The 18,468-nt window shown below is 49.1% G+C and overlaps 1 protein-coding gene and 2 long non-coding RNA genes across 6 annotated transcripts; 2 read left to right on the top strand and 1 right to left on the bottom strand.

Moving 5' to 3' along the window:
• The first annotated feature begins 1,177 nt into the window (after nt 1–1,177).
• On the top strand, nt 1,178–12,733 carry LOC140686100 (uncharacterized). Its single transcript, XR_012059602.1, has 3 exons — nt 1,178–1,267; nt 8,102–8,326; nt 12,623–12,733. It is a non-coding gene; the product is annotated as an uncharacterized lncRNA (long non-coding RNA).
• Nucleotides 1,934–13,535, bottom strand: GSDMA (gasdermin A). 3 transcript variants are annotated; one of them, XM_072938767.1, is made up of 12 exons: nt 13,386–13,535; nt 11,689–11,907; nt 11,344–11,524; nt 7,852–8,017; nt 6,927–7,023; nt 6,364–6,411; nt 5,927–5,953; nt 5,375–5,395; nt 4,570–4,724; nt 4,041–4,155; nt 3,218–3,291; nt 1,934–2,572 (listed from the first exon to the last, which is right to left on the bottom strand). In XM_072938767.1, the coding sequence occupies exons 2-12, from the start codon at nt 11,900–11,902 to the stop codon at nt 2,330–2,332; spliced, it is 1,341 nt and encodes a 446-aa protein (XP_072794868.1). In that variant the 5' UTR covers nt 11,903–11,907; nt 13,386–13,535; the 3' UTR covers nt 1,934–2,329. The 3 variants fall into 3 exon arrangements, with proteins under 3 accessions (XP_072794868.1, XP_072794871.1, XP_072794870.1); XM_072938770.1 differs by lacking the exon at nt 13,386–13,535 and adding an exon at nt 12,581–12,670; XM_072938769.1 differs by lacking the exon at nt 13,386–13,535 and adding an exon at nt 12,412–12,522.
• A 56-nt stretch (nt 13,536–13,591) lies between these two features.
• On the top strand, nt 13,592–16,762 carry LOC140686099 (uncharacterized). Of its 2 annotated transcripts, none has more exons than XR_012059601.1 (4): nt 13,592–13,674; nt 13,954–14,046; nt 14,135–14,328; nt 16,596–16,762. It is a non-coding gene; the product is annotated as an uncharacterized lncRNA (long non-coding RNA). The 2 variants fall into 2 exon arrangements; XR_012059600.1 differs by having other exon boundaries at nt 13,629–13,729.
• Nucleotides 16,763–18,468: the final 1,706 nt, after the last annotated feature.

The raw sequence follows: 18,468 nt of genomic DNA on the forward strand, positions 1-18,468 counted from the left end.
GGCGGGGGTCGCCTTCGAGATCCGAGAGGCCAGACCTCAACCGCCACCCAGTGCATCGGCGCGAGGGAAGAAAAGAAGCTGTGAAGCGATGGGGAGCTAGGCCTCTGGGCTTAAAATAAAGTCGAACTGGAGACTAGGAAGAACCCTACGGGATTCATACTTCCTTGTCAGATTTTAGCTAGTGCTGAAAAGAAGGTGTAATATCTCTGCAACCTGGGAGTGCGGATGAGGGGAGAGTGCATTTGTGTACAGTCACTCCAGTTTAATAAAGTACTCAATAAGAGGCCCAGGGTTAGCACATTCAGGGGGCGGTGTGGTTAAAAAACAGCTCCAGAATGTAGTCTGCTGGACGCAGTGCTCTGGGCAGTTGTGTATGGTGAGGCCAGAGGAAAGAGGGTGGAAGACACTAATGGCAGAAGCTTCAGAAGGTCCGTTGAGGCGCCTTTGTGCATCCAGACAGACACTGTAGTGAAATGGGGAACATAATAATAGTGTACCTAGGGAGCGCTTAAGAATCCCCCAGGGAAAATAAATTGGACCTGAAACCCTGTTCTACTTATTTTTCAAAGGAATCCTCCAGTGATTCTGCAGGGGGATACAGGTTCCAATTTCTTAAGACACAAAACAAAAATCTCCCTGCCTGTCTTGGAACTTTTATCTCTTCCATAAATGGAAGTCCTGAGTTTTAGACCAGGTCAGTCCCTACAAGACTATTTAACCCTGTTGTAAGGTCCTAGAGGGCAGAGAATGTTTTGACCATATCCTCCCTTATATTTATTTAAAGAGAGGATATTCTTTGTATCTCCCCTTTATACTATTGCAGTGAATAGCTCCTTACACTAAACAGCCATTTGTTAAATGGAAAAATGGGTGCTCCAGTTTTAGGGAAAAATGCCTTGACCACTTCCTCCCTAACTGTCCCTCTGGCCCCCGATGGCTGTAGGATGGATAACAGGACTTCTAAATCATCACTGGAATAAACTCATTAACGTCTCTTCTTTATAACATCGTATCTGTAACTGAAGGTGGGTGAGAATGGTGAAAGAAGAAAACAGACGAGCTTTGTTGTTCATCTTTATGAAGTTACCCTTCTGGATAGTTAGGATTGTTAGCTCACCTCTTTATTAAGTTTACATCACAAGGGAAAAACAGTCAAGTCAGCAGATAACTACTCAGTTTGTCCTTGAGCAATGTAGTGAGGCCTTGGAAGATGCTCCAGAATGGGGGAGGATGGCTTAAGCTTTTGGCAGTTGGTCATGAATTCTTGGTGAGTGAGGGAACCAGCCTGGGCAGGGGTTGGCTAAGAAGGGAAGAGTCTGACTTCTGGAGCCAAAAGCCTTGGAGGAATTATTCTACCCATGAAACTATTTTAAAAGAAATTGGTGGAAGATGTTAAAACCCAGCTTTAGAAGAGGAGGCTGGTATGAACCCAGAAGTTTTATGAGACTGAAAATCTATGTTAGCTAGTTCATGTGCCAAGATTACCCACATCACTTCCTCCCACAACCACCCTTAATTGAGGGCAGGAGGAAAGGTGAAATAAGATAATATTACATTTTCTTTTTTAAAGTTTGGGCCAGTCTTATTCTTGGGTACCATTTTTTGACTTATCTGCATTTTCTATTCTGTAAACTGAAAAGTTGTCTTACTCTCATTTTGGGTTGATACTACATATCTCTAGGTCTGTGCCTTTCCCAGTCTCTCAACTCAAGTCCAGAGGATCCCAAACGCTCCTCTTTGAAGATACGCTGCTTTGAAATGATCTTCTGACTCTAGAATCTATAGAGTCCACATTCTCCACCCAGCTAGTTCGTCCTTGAGCATTTTCCATCTCGCCTGAGGGCAGCGTAATAGTTTTCATTTACATATAATCTACATGTAGTATGACAATGTCTTTTTTTTTTTTCTGGCACAAGAATTTCCTTACAATGGATTTTGAAAGAAAGACACCAGAAGATATTTATTTGTTCCAAAGTGAAATAACACTTTTCATGAATTCCAGGAAAGCTTGATTTTGGGATCATGAGTGGGAGGGGTTGGGATAGGGAATTAATTAATTAATTAGGTTTTGCTGAAATGGTTCATAGTTTTCAAAAGTTTGAGTGTTTCTACTTTTAGAGGACTTAAGCATCAATGGATGGGTGGCAGTCATAGGGGCGGCAGAGGGTAGTTACAGAGTTGGAGAAGTGGAAATTGGTTAACTTGGATGATCAACTAGGGTGTCCATTATCTTCAGCCTGGTGGCTTTGAAATGACCTTGGGCGTCAGGACAGGGCATTAGGGGGTAGGGAAGGCATTAGGGAAGCAGGAAGTGGATGGAAATGGCAAGTTAGGAGGCCTTGGTCAGTAGCTGCAGGAAGGTGAGACCAGCGTAAAGGGCACAGAGGTGGGGGAGGGTGTCTGGGTCCCACATGTAGAGGGGGCCCGATCTCTGCACTTCCAGGCCACTCAGCCCTACTAGGGCCTCTGTGAGGGTCAGTTCCTCTTCCCCAAGGGAGGAAAGCAACTCAGACTGCAGGGGGAAAACACCTTCATTATCCAGTAGGAAATTCTGTTCCATTGTGCTCTCCACCTGGAGGAAACCGAAGTAACATGAAAAGAAAGAAAGAGCTGGCAACCTCTACTCCTTTCTCTTAACTCATAAAAAACACAAAGAGCACTACCTTTCTTTACTTGTAACCCCTTTTCTTACATTTCATTACACCTCTGTCTGAGCTTTTTTCATAACCTTTTCATACAGTGGGCAGCAGCACGTTGTTTGTTTGTTGGGGGAGGGGTTATTAGATTTTTTATTTATTTATTTTTAGAGGAGATGCTGGGGATTGAGCCCAGGACCTTGTGCATGCTAAGCATGTGCTCTACCACTTGAACTATACCCTCCCCCCAGCATGTTTATTTTTAGCTCCATTTTATAGAGGAATCAATTGAGGCTGACTCAGAGACATTAAGATTTGTTCACATCACCAGAGTTTTCTGTCCCTTCTCCCAAAATCAGGTGGGAAAAGCCAGGAAATTGCTCAGAAATGCATTCTTGACTTCTAGTTGTGAGCTAGCAAACAGGAAGAAACATGGAAAGAAAAGGGAAGGGAGCAGGAGCTCCTAGGATAAGACAGAGGCCCTCTAGGAAGGTTCTGTCATGAAGTTAAACTGGATCTTTCCTCTGTTTCTAGCTGACTCCCACCCAAACTCTCTGTCACACCTGGTGGTGTTTTCTCACCAGCTTTAGTTGCACGGGTAGGATCTTCTTCTCCATGGATATTGCCAGCAACTTCTGTTGGGCTTCACTTAGCTCTGGAGGAAAAAGCAGAGAGAGAGATGTGTGGTGTTGGTGCAAAGGGGACTACAGGCTCCAAATGAGTGCCCTTCCAGCATTAATTAATTAATGAATGGGTGTCCTTCGGGATTAATTGATTCATACAGCATCCATGGTTGAATGCTTGCTCTATGCCAGGCACCTTTGCTGGGGCTGTTGGGTAAAAGTGGTCCTCTCTTCACTCGAGCTTGCAGTCTAGCGGAGAAGACAGAGTGTAACGAGTAATTACAATACAGGCTGTTACGGGAGCCATAGCTGAGGGGTCTAACTTTGGTCTTGGTGGTTTGAGGGCCAGCTTCTTAGGGAACAAACACCTCAGTTTACACCTGAAGGACCAGAGAATTTTTAGAAGTTGGGGAGTGTTTCTTGCAGAGGGAAGAAGAGAATTCAGGGGTCAGATGAGAAGATGTTACCCTCAAATTAAAGCTAACAGATATCAATATAAAAGTGATGAGCTTAACTATATTCAGAAGTTTTAAATATATGGCTGATAAAACTAGGGTGATTTGCCAATCTCTGTTAGCAAGAGTAGGCTAAGGTGACCAAATGGACCCTTAGGAATGAAACCAATTTTTAAAAATGTAGATATAATTTAATTAACTGTGGTATAATTTGCCTGGCATTTATTCATTTACTCATTCATTCATTCATTCATTCAGGAATTCATTTAGTGACTCATTCCTCCCACTGAAAAGGTATGTAAATGAAGACCTCACTCCCCACTCACCTGTTAGGGCTCCAAGGAAATAGAGGATGGCACCTGTAGCCTCCTTTGATAGTAGGACATCTTTTGGGAGTGCCTCCAGGGTCACTTCATGTCCTCTGTCTAGAGCCCCTTCCAGCTGTAGGGAAAGGCGGGTGACTATTTAAGATAAAGGTAAAGGGCACAGTGCCTGGCAACTAACAATGCCTTGAGATGTGTTAATTATCTCCATTTCCTTGTTTCTTTTTCAAGGTATCAAATCTCCCAAAGTATTGGACTCTTGGGTTCCTTCCTTGGTCCCTGAGCCTTGGACTCTGGAAAGGAGCATGGAATCGGCACTGTGTCCCTTCTTCAGAGGGACCCAGGTCCCAGGTGGTCTGGCAGCCTGGGGGGCGTTTGGCCAGCCTTGGGGAAGGCATCCGCTATCAGTGCTCCTGGCCACTAACCACCTTCTGCCAAATCTGTCAGATCCCCTACCAGCTGTGCCACCCACATGCACCTCCACCAAAAGCCTTCCTTCTCCTGCACCTCCCCCCTTCCGCTGGGTCCTCACTGTGAACTCCAGGTCTTCCAGCTCCTTTTTCTTCCCTAGGAGTTTGCTGAGTGAGCAGAGCAGGGAGCTCTTCCCCACTGGGCTCAGCTTCTCCACTTCATGGGTCTTTCTTTGAACCTCTTCTTTTAGTGTTCTGAAGTCCTTGAGTGCCTCCCCTGTGGGGACAGTAGATGTGGCACCATCCCCATCAGTTCAGGCAGCCCTCTCCCTGAGGGTCTCCTTCATCCAACCCTGCTCAGGCCCCTGGGCTCTGCTCTCGGCTGGAGCCTGGTCTCTCTTTTTGCTGGACCAAAGAATGCAGTTCATGTAGTTATCCACCAGCCTTGACTTGAGGCTTTGGGTGGTGGGGGATGTGGGGGCGAGGGGCTGGGCCAGGACCCACATCATCTAAGCCAGCAGTTCATTCTCCCTGAGACCCTAGGCTCCATCCATCCCAGATCAGTAGATAATTGACCTCCCTTTCTCTAAGACTCCAGCTAAGAGTTGAGAAGGAATTTCTATTTCCCTTCCCTAAAGTTATTGACAAAGAAGTGATTGTGATGACTGAGCAAAAACTGGGACAGGAAAGAGCAGTGGGTCTCAATCCAGGGATGTGGGTGGATCAGGGATAGCTTGAACCTCCACCTGCCCCTCTAGGGGCCTCATCCTAAGAATACGTCTAGCCTGCTTTAGAGAGAGTGGCTTCCTGGAAGTGGCTCCAGCTGCCAGCGTCTAGGACTTAGCACCTGTCTTCCCCTCCCTTCGCTCCAAAGCTACTTCCACTGCCTTCCTGCCAAAGTCTAGGGAGAAACACAAAGTTCCTTACCAACATCAGATGCCTGGATAACTGAGGGAAAAAAAAAAAAAACAATTAGGATGCAATCCTCCAAAACAGTAGCCATACCCAGGGGATGAGACATTAATGGAGGTTAGGAAATACATCCCGTCTGCTGGGATATCCCAGCCATTTTAAGGATACGGTTGCTCCATTCGTGAGAGGCAGGAATGAGACAGCTGAGAAGCTAATGCATTGTTAACCAGGGCACCTGGATTGATTTGGCATCACTGTTGACTCAGCGGCTCCGGCCCCGGGCCATGGGTGGCTGAGTTGCAGACGTGATGTAACAGGTATTAATTACTAAGGCCCTTGAGGACAGTGGTCGGAGGCATGAGACCGCCTGGGCATGTTGTCCAAGGACTTCCCCCTTCCCCTGTTTTTTTCCTGAGACATTAGAATTCCTGCCACATTTCAGAGACAATAGTTTGTTGAAACTTGCCCTGCCACGTTCCTCATCAGTCCCAGAGAGAATGGAAGAAAAAGACTGGAGTTTTAGAATTCTGTGAAGGAAGTTGCGGCGAAATGACAGGAAACACTTACGGGTGAACTTCTCCTCTTCTGGCTTTTCTGAAGACAGAAACAATGTACATATGTCAGCATAAAACGTCTTTGTGCCTTTTTAATCTAGAGCAGTTGTCAAGGCAGCTTTATCAGTGATCATTATAAAAACACAAAGAGATGATGTTAGCGCATCTGCCCCCGCAATTTGGGAACAGACACTGCCTTCAAGTCTTATATCTGCTTCTGATGGTGCCTTCTGGTCTCTGTCTTTCTGTTTCTGTCTCTCTTGGGGATATTTATATGCTTCTATCTGTCTTTCCTAAAGTTGAGGATAGATATTTTGAGAGACTTGGGAAACAAAAGCAGGGGGCTCCTTGGGGGATTCTGGTGTGCCCCATGAGAGCAGGAGGGATTTCAGCCCATAGCATCAGGGGTTGGGCAGAAAAGGTGGGGGGCCAGGAAGCAATTCCACTTACCTCCAAGAGGGAAGGTTTGCATGTCATCATTGTAGATACACGGAATATCTGAAAGAAGCAAGAGAGGGGAGAGCAGGAGGACTCTCAACGGTTGCCCCACCTTTCCTTCTCTAGTCTCAAGCCCATGGGCTCTGCTAAGGGCTGAGAACCTGCCCTCAAATGCCTCACCTGGTCCCCAGCTCTACCTCTGTCGCTGGATGTAATCTTTTCTTCTTCTGTAAATCCTCTCCTATGATAACACTGTTTTCTACCTTGCGTTCTAGTACTGGTGTCTGTGTCAGTTTCCTCCACTGGCCACAGACTTCTTGAGAGCATTGGCTGTGCCTGTTCATCTCTGTATTCCCTCTCCTCAGTGAACACAGTGCCTAGCACCCTGAGATGCTCAGAACCAGGAGTTCCTCCCTCCCTCTCCAGAGCAGCCCCTGTCCCTCTGTGCCTGGAAATTGGACCACAGCATACTCCTTTACTCAGTCCCTGACATTGCCACAAGAGGGGACCAGGATGCCTTAGCTGTGGTGCAGGTAATTCTCATCTTGAGCAGGGGACCATCGGTGTCTGCTCACCCCACTCATCTTTGCCTTTGACCATCAGCTGTCTCACTCGAAATGCCAGGATGCAGCCCTTGGGGATGGTTACAGCCTCCTTGTGGTTTATGGATCCCTAGAATTAGACATAAGGATTTGTGAATGTACAGAGAGGCTCAGTATGAGACACTGGGTGTGTGTTGGCAGGGCAAGTGGAGGGCGAGGCCTCAGAGCCTTTGGGGAGATAAGAAGTGGGGAACACCAGTGGTATCCCTGATTGCCTTTCCACCTGGAACAGTGAGCTTCTGTGGCAGCTTTCTTCTTCTCATTTCTGCTGATCATGCCTCTAACAATCTGTTTCTTACTTCCTGGTTCCGATACAGGAAGGAACTAGGCAGAGCTGTTCCATCACCTACCTGTGTATCCCTGTCCCACTTTAGAGCTTCCACCCAGGCCCTGGTTCCTTCTTCCTCTTTGCCATCTGTCCCATGCTCACCTCCTCCAGGAAGCCTTCCATGACTAATCCCTACTCTTAGTTCCCACTCATCCTTTGAACATTTATACAAAACAGATACAAACATGTAGAGCATTACTTATTTACACTGAGTTTTCCAAGCCTGTGTTCTCTAGTCTTTAACCTCTGTGTCTCCCCCATGAGACTGAGAACCTTCTGACAGAAAGGATGTCTCTGCTGTAGATCGGGAGCACCCTAGGGGAGAATCCACGACTATGAGTTTCCTCTTCCCTGATAGCTCCCCGTGGCACCTGGCATAGGACTGTGCCCTACTGGACACCACTGACCAGAGAGAGGATTTGTTTCTGGCCAACTGGGGTCTGGATGTTGAAGAGCAGGGGGAAGGAGTGGGTCCTTTTCAGTATTGGGGCAGAGGGACTAATTGGGCAAAGTCAATGCAGCCACTGAGGGTACGCTGAATGTAAGTGTGTGTGCGCGTGTGAACCAAACCTGTAGTCCCAACGGGGCGAATATTGGGAGGGAGAAGCAGCCATCGGCCTTGCTGGCTCTCTCCAGGGTGACCTCCTGCACAGTCTCCACCACCTCCATCACCACATACAGGTTCATTCTTTCACTTCGCATCTCCTTCAGGAACGGGTGGTCTACCATCAGCTTCCTGTGGCAGGAGAAACATCAGGAGACCGTCCAGAGCTTCTCCCCATCTGGGCCCTGTCCTTCTCTTCCCTTCTGTCATTCGCAGGAGCGAGGCCTGGTGGTGTCAGGGAAAGCGTGCAGACTCTGGAGTAAGACTCAGGTTGAAACCCAGATCTCCCGCTTACTGTCAGGGCGGCTTCTCTGAGTCTGGGTTGCCTCATCTATAAAATGAGGGTAATGACACCTACCTCCAGGGTTGTTGAGAGACAGACTGTTGGTCGGTCAGAGCTCCCACCCTGGCTTCTGAAACCGAGGACACAGATGCCCTGGGGTGGGTACCATCCTGCTCGGACTGGGTCTCAGGTATGGCTCTATCCATTTGGAGTGGTTTGGGGACCCAAAGCCTTTGCTCCTGTTGGTTTGTTCCTGACAGCAGACAAAACCTCATGCTGCCCTCAGTTTCTCCCCTTTATTTCTTTTAAGGGACTAATTTTTCATGGTACTTGTCCTGATTGTTTTTATAGTGTTCAAATCTGTATTTTTGTATGTAGAGGGAAATACTTTTCTCAAAATTAAATGCTAGTAAATATTGTATTAAATTGTCATGGAGGAGTTCTTGTTTAATAAATGGACATGTAAAAACGACAACAAACAACAACAAACAAGTAAAATAAGAGGTAGGGGGGTATAGCTCAGTGGTAGAGCTCGCACTTGGTGTGCACAAGATCCTGGGTTCAATCCCCAGTGCCTCCCTTAGGGGGAAAAATTTAAAAAAACAAACGTAAAAGAATTTTTCTCAGGCATAGCACCTGGCCCAGAACAGGGCCTCGTGGTGGCTTCTTTCTCCCTTGCATTCTCCTCCCTCTCCTCCCTGTTCATCTCTCCTCGGTCCTTCCTCTCCACCTCTTATCTATTCCCTTGTGATTAACACCAGTTCCTCCTCTCCACTTGCTTACACACATAAACCCGTCCTTTGGTCTTGCTACCCCCTCCAATTACCATTCTGTTTCTTTCCTTCACTTCAGTGGCAAGTATTTCAAAAGATATGTCCATACCCAGGGTCTTTACTTCCTCACTGCCCACCTGTAAATTCTTGACAAGTTGGCTTCTGTTTCCACTCCTCAACTGAAATCACAATGACCCCCCCCCCCACTGAACTCAGAGACCTTCCTGAACTCTGCAAGACTTTGGACCTGTCTGTGCAAACCCTCTGTGCAATGCTGTTTTCGCCAGGCTTCTGACCAGTTTGCCTCCCAGGTTCTGCTCCTGTCTTTCTGGCTCTAAATCCTATCCATTCTGTCTGCATCTCAGTTTTCTAGGTCTTTCATTTTCTTTTGTTCCCTAAAATTTTATCTTCTCTGAGATTCCATACTTGGTTTTCTGTCTGAGTTCCTTCCAACAGCTCCCCTGACCTCCTTCCTGCAGTTTTAATCTTTAAATTGCTGACCACCACCCACATGTGTGGCTTCACTCTTTCTCTCCAAACTCGGTTCTAAATTCTGTCTTCCCGTTCCTATGAAGGTCACCACTTGGGTCAAATCCCAGAGTCATTTAAAAGATTCTTATGTATTTAATTTATTTAAATAAAAATTGTATATATTTAAGGTGTACAAGGTGATATTTTGATATACATATACATGGGGAAGTGATTACTGCAGTCAAGCCAATTAACATACCCATCTCCTCACGGAGTTACCACTTCATCTGAAATTGACTCTCTTTTTAAAAAAAATTTTTTTTTCAGGAAGGGAAATTAGATTTATTTATTTATTTATTTTTAAATAGAAGTACTGGGGATTGAACCCAGGACCGCGTGTATGCTAACTAAGCACACACTCTACCACTGAGCTATACCTTCCCCCTCCCCGAAATCTACTCTGTTAGCAAATTTCCGGTTATATAATATAGAATTATTAACACGGTCATGCTGTGCATCAGATCTCCATCAGAGTTGCTTTGACAAAACCCTCTCCCTAGCCCTGCGATTGGCTGCCAGGTCCATCCATTTTGCCACCCCAGAGGCCTCACGTCTGTTCCTCCCCCTTCATTCTGTCTGCTCTTCCCAGCTCACTTTGCATCTCTGATGGGCAGTGGAACAGAGTCTTGCCTGGTCTGCCTGCTTCCTCCAAACCCCTGTCCCTCATCCGCTGACTCACTTCCTTCGTCTGGTCAAATTAGTCAAGACACATATCAGAGCATCGTCAGGGTCTCCCTGGTGCCTACAGCATAGTTCCATCTTCTTGACCAGACACCTGTGTCCCCATGACCCGGGCCCTCCTTTGTTCCACTCATCCCTCTTCTGCTCCTGTCAAACCGGCTATTCACAGTCCCTATAGGTTTTGAGATTTCTCACCTGTGTGCTTCTGTAATGCCATTCTCCCAGTCTTGCTTGTCCAATTTCTACTCATTTCAAGGCCCAGTTCATGGGCTGCCTGCTCTGTGAAGTGTGCCCTCATTTCCCCAGCCAGAAGTCCCTCTGACCTGCCACAAAACTCAGGCAAAGCCTTCCTAGGACACTGACCTCTTCTTGCCCTGGATTAGTTACTGTTGTACATTTTTTCCCACACTCCGAGACCACCAGATTCTCAGACAAAGATGTTCTAGTGCAGCCCAGCACCAGTGGGGTGCTTTGTGCTCAGCAAGGTATATAAATGTTTCCTGGATGGCTTCCCAAGCACCCCACCCTTCCTTCCTGCCTCCCTGATCCTCACCTCCTTTCAACCACTACTTAACTACTTAAAAGTCGGTTCCCTTGTCAAGCAAAACATCTGAGGAGCCCAGAAGAGACATGGCATCTGCCACACTCCTTATGCTGCAGGGGCAGTATTTCCAGCCTGGTGTGGGCACGGGGCTGGGCAGGGGGGAGAGCTTCATTTATGGGAGCAGAATGCTGTGTTCAAGCCACAGTAGGGAACAGTTAAGGCCTCTTCGCTTTTTAGTGTATTTCATAGTCTTAGGGTCAGAAGGAACCCTAGAAATTTTCATCTAACACTGTGACTTTTCAGGGAAGAAAACTCAAGTCCCAAGAGAAGTGACTTTGCCAAGGTCACACAACACATTAATGGGGACACACTCATCCTCGTGTGTGTGTGTGTGTGTGTGTGTGTGTGTGTGTGTGATGGTGGGGAGGGGTACTGGAGGTGGTGGAAGGACGGGAAGGGGTGGGGAGTGGTTAAGAAATGGCCTAAATGACCTATAGGCCAGAAGGCCATTTTCAAGAGCGCCCCTGGGGTGACCACATAGGTGAAGGTCAGTGTGAGGGCCCTGCCCTTTAACTCAGGGCCCAAAGCACCCTTTCCAGGCACCGCTCCCCCATCCCAGCAGCCCTCCAGCCCTGCCCAGTCTCACCTCTCCTGGTGCAAACTCTCCAGAGCCGTAGGAGCCACACTGAGCGTCTGGACCTCCAGGGTGCTGTTCTGGGACAGATTGGCTGTCCCCTTCACCTTGACTGTCTTTGGCACATCCACCTCTCCCTCCACTCGGGCATCCAGCATATTCTTAAAGCCAAAGTTTCCAGAGTCTGTTGGGTCTGCAGGAGGGAGAAGACGAAGGGGGCTGGGCTGAGAGGCATCCGTGGTCCCCGCCTCCTGCGAGGTCTTTGGGCTAGAGACTCCTATCCATGCTGCCACCACCAGGGCAGAGGGAGCTTCGGGGGCCCCTCCCTCAGTCCCCAACCCCACGCACAAGGCTGACCTGAGGGCGAGCTGCCGGGTTCAAGCACATCCAGGAGGGTGTAGTCAGTGTGGACGTACCGGGCTCCCCAGAAGAGCGTGCTCTTCCTCTTCCTCAGCACCAGGCAGAAGGGGTGGAAGCGCTTGAAGTCTATGAGGCTGTCCAGGGGTGTCAGGTCCCCTCGGGGGTTCAGCTGGCGGACCAGAGCCCGGGTGACATTTTCAAACATGGTCATTGTCTCTGCAGGAGGGGGAGGGAGACTGGAAAGTGACAAGTTGGGAGACCAGGACGTCCCCTGTGGAGAGAGATGGGGGGTTTCTGGGGCTGGGGCACCCTTAAAGATGCCTGGATTCTCTGAATGTCAGAGCTGAAAGGAACCAGAGGAGTCCTCACTCTACCACGAGGAAATGAAGCCTTGAGAGCTGAAAACAAGTCGCCTGGGGGGTGGCTCGGCTGGCTTGGGGAGCCAGCCCTCCCTTCTCCTTGTCAAGGGCTCCTTTCTTACTCCCTGTTCACTTCACGGACCTGGAGCCCTGCTGGAGCATTTCATCAGCTGTGGAAGTAAAGCTCCTCTCACACAGACATGCCCACCTTGTCTCCCCCAGAGAACTGTGACAGCCAGGACCTGGGGACGCTGGGGGAGGGAGGCAGCCACCCCTGGTGCCAAGGGGGAGGGCCCGGGAGGCAGCACTGTTCACCCAGTTGCCTTTTCTTTGGGTGGGGGTCACTTCCCTGTCCCCTTACCTCCCTTGTGCCCTTCTCCTGGCTCATGGGTGTAGGTTCTACTTTCTCCCACCTCCCTCCAGGTACCACTCAGCAGATCCAGGCATTTTGATGCTCTTTGCCCTCGCCCCTCTGCTGGTAATACCTCCCTCCCAATCTAAGGAATCCCTATGTGTCCTTTAAGACTCACTTCCGGTCACTCCTCTGTGACCCCCTTCTCTCTCCCCTTCAGGCAGCTGGTGACTCCACCCCAAAATGCCTTCTGAGACACCTGCTGCCTTCTGTTGTTGTGATCTGTTCACCTGACTCTCTCGCCTACTCGACCGTGACCTCCCAGATGGCAGGAAGTAGGTCTTAGTCATCCTGGTGGCCTCAGCTCCAAGCACCGTGCCTGGTGCAGACTTGGAGCTTGGCAACGTGTGTGGAATGGATGGACAAGTGAATGCATGAACGCGGCCCTGGGAGACTTGAGCTGGGGTGAGAGGGCCCTGGAGAACATGGGGCCTACAAGAGCCTGAAGTTCATGATCTCTGGTCTCTGTCTTTGAGGTTCAAGTCCGGATGCTCTGGCTGGGCAGCCAGCTGGCACAGCTGGGTTATCCCCGAGGGTGGAAGAGGACACACCAGCCAGCCTGGAACCGCCTCACATCCCAGTTGGCACCTCACAGAGTTGGGGAAGCAGGGTGCACACACACAGGGGCTGGGGCCACTCTGTCAACCACACTAGCTCCAATGTGCTTTTTTCACCTCTCATTCCTGGGAGGGCCCAGATGGGACAGGACCACCTCCTGGCCAACCTGGGAAGGGCTTGGGTGACTGCTGTCTCCTCCTCATCAGATAAGTGCTCACAGGGCCACCTCCCCCTTCTCTCCCCAAGGCTGATCAAGATTCCTACCCCACGGGGCTCTAGGGGACTCCTAGGCCCTTCTTGTCCCATCCATGATCTCGTCTGTCCCTAGAACACCCTCTCCTCCCCTGCTGTCCTCTAGTTCTTACCAGGGAGCGGTGCTAGGTCCTGACCAGCAGCTGGGTCTGGGGTGAGGGTCTGGGCCTCTCTTGGTCTGCGGGCTGAGAGAATGACTGTCCTTCACCAGGACAGGCTGCTGCTTTATGCCTCCGTGGAGGCAAGGATGTTGGCTTCCAGGGACTCCGCCTGCTCCAGTGACCCCACCCCTCACCTGCTCCACTTCCGGGAGAACAGCATTAACCTGTTCCACGTGTGCCCTGCCCCAGGCCCTGTGCCCCGGCCTCCCGAGGGCTGAGAGGATGGGAGAGGTGCTGCCAGGCAGGTGCCGGCATGGGTGGGGGAGCCAAGGCCGAGGAAGAGATGCCAGTGGAAGGTTGGCTTGATGGGCTGAGAGCGGAGGAAGGAAGGCACCTTGGAGGGGGCTGCAGAGAGAGGCAGCGGGACTTCGGGTGTGTGTGTGTGTGTGTGTGTGTTCACATGCATGGGTGTGATGAGGGAAGGCATCTCTGTTCCATCATGGCCATCGGGAAGCAGCTAGGATTCATGACGAGGCTTTGTGGGTGTGATAAGGTGATAAGAAATCCTGTGTGTCTTCAGATTCCAGCAGAAAGAGCAACTGAAAGGTTGTCCTCCATCTTTTTGCTTGTCAGCCCGCACATCACTGCCTCATTCTATCTGTTTCAGCTCCAGGTACGTATCTATGGCACAGCTACAAGCATATGCCTGTGTAGGCAGAGATGGAGATAGACCAAATGGTTTTCTCTTATTTCCTGTTCAGCATCTCTGCCCCTAAAGGAGTATTGTACAGACACACACAAACGTGCACAGGCAGAAGCACAGCGGAGTTAGTGGAAAATCTCCAAACACCCATCTCCGGTGGGAATTCAGACACCTTACCATCGGTCACTCAGGTCTTACTCTTATCTCAAATCCCTGCCTGGAAGGAATTTTAAAGGGGACTTTACACACATGGTAAGTCTTTAGATGACAAATCAAGACTTTTTAAAAACTGTCTTTTCTTAAAAATTAAGTGTAGTTGATTTGGTGTTAGTTTGAGGTGTACAGCAAAGCAATTCAGTTATAAAAATACATATGCATATATATATACATTTTTTCAGATTCCTTTCCATTGTAGCTGATTACAAGAAATTGAATATAGTTCCCTGTGCTGTACAGTAGGTCCTTGTTGTTTATCTATTTTATATATAGTTGTTTATACCTGTTAATCCCAAACTCCTAGTTTATTTCCCCACCTCCTTTCCCCTTTGGTAACCATAGTTTGTTATCTATGTCTGTGCATCTATTTCTGGTTTTTAAATAAAATTTGTATCATTTTTTTAGATTCCACATATAAGTGATATCATATTTGTCTCTATCTGACTTACTTCACTTAATATGATCATCTCTAGGTCCATCCATGTTGCTGCAGGTGGCATTATTTCATTCTTTTTTACGGTCAAATCAAGACATTTACAAGCAAGGCTCCTATGGTGTTGGGATATGTGTCTACGCATGAGTGCATGTATAACCTGAATACCACTGAGCCTTCATGCTCTCCCTTTGAGGCTCTCCTCAGTATCACCTACTGAAGATGAAATATTGCCTTAAAACCCATGAAGAGTAAGTTAGGTCTTTACTGGAGGTTTTCTGGAGGGGCTGGTGGTGACTAGGGGAGATTAGATCACATCATATTCAGCAAAACTCTTAAAAATTTAACTCTTCCACCTCTGTCCGCAAAGTCTCATTCGGTATGACAGCTGCTCCCAAATCTCTCTCTTCTGTGTCCTGAAACAAAACAAGACCTTGCCCCTGCTGGGTCTCTGGTCCCTGCCCCTTGTCTTTTTGTTTACCTCTCTTCCCATTGAACCCGCGCTCATCTTGTGCAGATACCTAATACCTCCTCCTTCGACAGCTCTAATCATTATCTTAAGCAAACATCCCTCCTCTTTAGGAGAAACAGAAATGGGAGCTTGGGCATGTGGGGAGGCTGTCATCAGTCATGCGGTTCCTGTCACATGTGTGCATGTATGCAGAAAGGTGTTGTCTGTGTAATATCTTTTTCATCTCTTATTTTCCTGGTTCTTCCTGGACTTCTGTCTCTACCTCTCTGTATCTCTTATTTGGCACTTTGATCTGACCCCACAGCAAACCATCATGTGGTCCTGGGCTTAATCAGCTCCTGAGAAGGCAGCCCCACTCCTCACCCTCTGACCAGCCTATCATTGCCTCAGCTAGACTTTTGGGGGTTTCTTCCGAGTGTCTGTCTTCTTCTTACCTTATCCTCCAAAGATCTGGAGAAGAGTGGTTTCAAGAAGTCACACCTGTATCTGTTCTCAGGACCCAAAAAAGTCTATCTAGCCAGTTTTGTCTCCTCTGACCCAGAAGTCTTGCTCTTTTCATTCCTCTTGCCTTCCTTCATTCATTCTGAACTCCACCAGGCCTATCCTCCTTCTCCTTGTCCTGTCCCCACTCTACTTCTGCCCCATTGCACCATCCCGCAAACTGCCTAATGGTGTTCTAAGCAGGTTCCTTTGTGAGTTCAAGGCAGAGAGAAGAAATAAGGGCTTATGAGACCAGCCAGGTTGAAGGTCTTGTGCTTTTGAAATAAAAACATCCATGTCAGGCTTGTTCTTGGGCTGTTCCTCCTACCTATCTAGGATATCCTGTCTTTTTGTCACCTCCCCTCCTCCCATTCACCACAAGCTCCTCAAGGAAAACTCCAGTAAAGGCCTTAGGGTAAGGCCGCAGAATCCCTTTAGGGTCTACAGGCTCCTTTTCCTCAGAGTCTTTGTTTATGTTCAGGGGAATCTGGGACATAATTCAAACTGTGCTGAAAGAAATTTAAGTTGGAGTAATATGTAAGAACTTTTTTGGTCAATTAATAGTGATTTATTGAAACAAGCTAAGTGGTGCGTGGTGCTGATGCAGGCAGCAGGCTTTGCTCTCTATCTCCCTCTAGTGGTCGATCGAGGGAGTTAATGGGCGATAATCACCCCTTGATGTGTGTGTGCACCAAGCTGTGGTTTGTGTGCACCAAGCTGTGGTTTGTGTGTGATTGCTAGAAGATGCGGATCAGGTAAGGGAATAGACTTAGTGGAGGAAGCCCCAGCCACCTGTTCTCTGGTAACTTGACCTACAGTGTGCACTGCGGACCCTGAAGTCAGACCCAGACACTGGGACAGGACATTAATTACTTCTTTACCCATTTTCTTCTTTATTATTATTGACTTTCTCCTCAGAAAGGAGCCAAAGAGGAAAGAGACAGACTGGAATGGTGGAGAAGGAGGAAGAATGTGCCCCAAAGTCGATGCATTTTATATCTCTCATGGGAGGTTGGAAGTTTTGGAATGCAGACTGCAGACTGCGGGCTATACTTCCATAAATAAACTATTCTTTTCTGAACACAGTAAAACCCCCAGACTCTTTTATTATCTCCTAAAAAATTTCGAGTTTTCTTCCCCAATTCCCAAATCAGCTTTGGAGCCCAAGACATCTCCAAAATCCTAGCTGAGCAGACACTGTTCGGTGTCTTGTGACACGTCCTCAAATCAAAGTTGTGCTGAGGAACTGAATGCGCCCTGAAATTTTCATTTTGCACTGGGACTCATAAATTATGTTTTAGGTCCCTCTTGGTACCTTGGGCCCAACTCAGTAGGCCTGTCAGTCACATCAGTGACTGACTCCATCTCCATTCTAGATCCTCACCACCCAGAGCCTCCAGCAGGTAGAAGATGTGCCCAGTCAGTATGGAACTGAGTTTGCTAGAAGTCTCCTGCAGTCATTCGAGGATTCAGGCCATGCGCCCCCCGCCCCGAAACTCTCAGAACCTAAGGCTTGTTAAAATCTAGGCTCCCATCTACTTGACAGAGAGATGGGAAGTGATCAGCTAGATACTTCAACGGTTAGAAAGACAGGGAGATCCCCTCCTCAGGGCAGGAGCCCAGTGTCTCTTAGCGTAAAGAGGCCTTCCTCGAGTGGACGAGTGGACATGCTGGATGACAGCTCCCTGAATAGGAGGCCAGTCACGCCCCATTCAGCCTGCATCTGGCTCCTACGGCTCGTAGCCCCGCCTCCGGCGCGCAGGTCTAGCCGTCACCAGTTTAGCCCCGCCCCATCCCCGACTCCTCCCCCTAGACGTTTTAAGCCCCGCCTCTCGCCCCGCGGGACTGCAGTCACCACTCTAGCGTGCTCCGGAAATCTCGATCACCTCGCCCCAAGACTCCTGCAGTCCCGCCCACTCCGCCGCAGCCCCGCCCCTGCTACGTCCCACAGCTCCTGGGCCTCAGGGCCTGGCCCAGTCGTGCCAATCCTTCTCTCAGCCCCGCTGTCCGCTGTTCCGGGTCAGGCCCTTAAGCTACAGCAGCTCCTCCTCTACCTCAGCCTGCAGCTCCCGAAACCCTGTGGGCTCCCAGCGGACCGGCTCAGGCCCAGACAGAGCTTTGCGTAGAGGACTGTGGTAACGAGGACCATACCCTGCTCCTCCTGCCTCCACATAACTTCACCCAGAGGGCCCCCCACCCCAGGCACAGAGTCCTCCTTCTGGGCCTTGGTGTCCTGTGCCTCCCTCAAGTACCCCTCTCCAGGGAAAGAGGATCAGGGCAGGGGCTGGTGTGGAGTGACAGGGGAACTCAGCTCCTAACAGTATTTTTCAATGGGGTTGAGGATGTTGCAGACGCGAAAGGGACCGAGGGTGACTGTGATAGACGGAGATGGAGGGCAGAGAGCCCCTAGGGAAGAAGCGTCCGCCTGCCCCGTGGTGCAGCCCTGGGTGGGTCCAGCCTCATCCCACCTAGAAGAGTGTGGTGGAGACTGGGGGCAGGGGGAGGATGTACTTAAAAGCCCAAGAAACCAAACCTGTGGCTGGGATCCCCAGCATCACTACGTCATGTCAAAGTCAGAGAGACCCCTCTGCATCCCACCCACCATCCTGTCATGGTTTTGAGAAAGGGCTCCAGGCTTGTGTTCCTCAGTGGGCTGGTTTCTTTCCTTTGCTGGAGAAGGCGGGGGAGTGGTGTCTTTGTGTCCTCACCTTCTAAGACTTTGTCCGACTGTCCTCATCACATTATGGGGTGGGAGGGAGAAGAGTCCTTTAGCTTCTCTCACCTTCAGAGG

Source organism: Vicugna pacos, chromosome 16 (genome assembly GCF_048564905.1).
Source record: "Vicugna pacos chromosome 16, VicPac4, whole genome shotgun sequence".
Taxonomy (NCBI): domain Eukaryota; kingdom Metazoa; phylum Chordata; class Mammalia; order Artiodactyla; family Camelidae; genus Vicugna; species Vicugna pacos.

Excerpts from the sequence above, each read along its gene's own strand:
- GSDMA (XM_072938767.1), bottom strand. The coding sequence starts at position 11,902 with ATGACCATGTTTGAAAATGTCACCCGGGCTCTGGTCCGCCAGCTGAAC. Across the intron at positions 7,024-7,851 it reads TCGCCCCGTTGGGACTACAG|GGATCCATAAACCACAAGGA; the intron begins GTTTGGTTCACA and ends GTCTAATTCTAG. Across the intron at positions 2,573-3,217 it reads TACCCGTGCAACTAAAGCTG|GTGGAGAGCACAATGGAACA; the intron begins GTGAGAAAACAC and ends GGTTTCCTCCAG.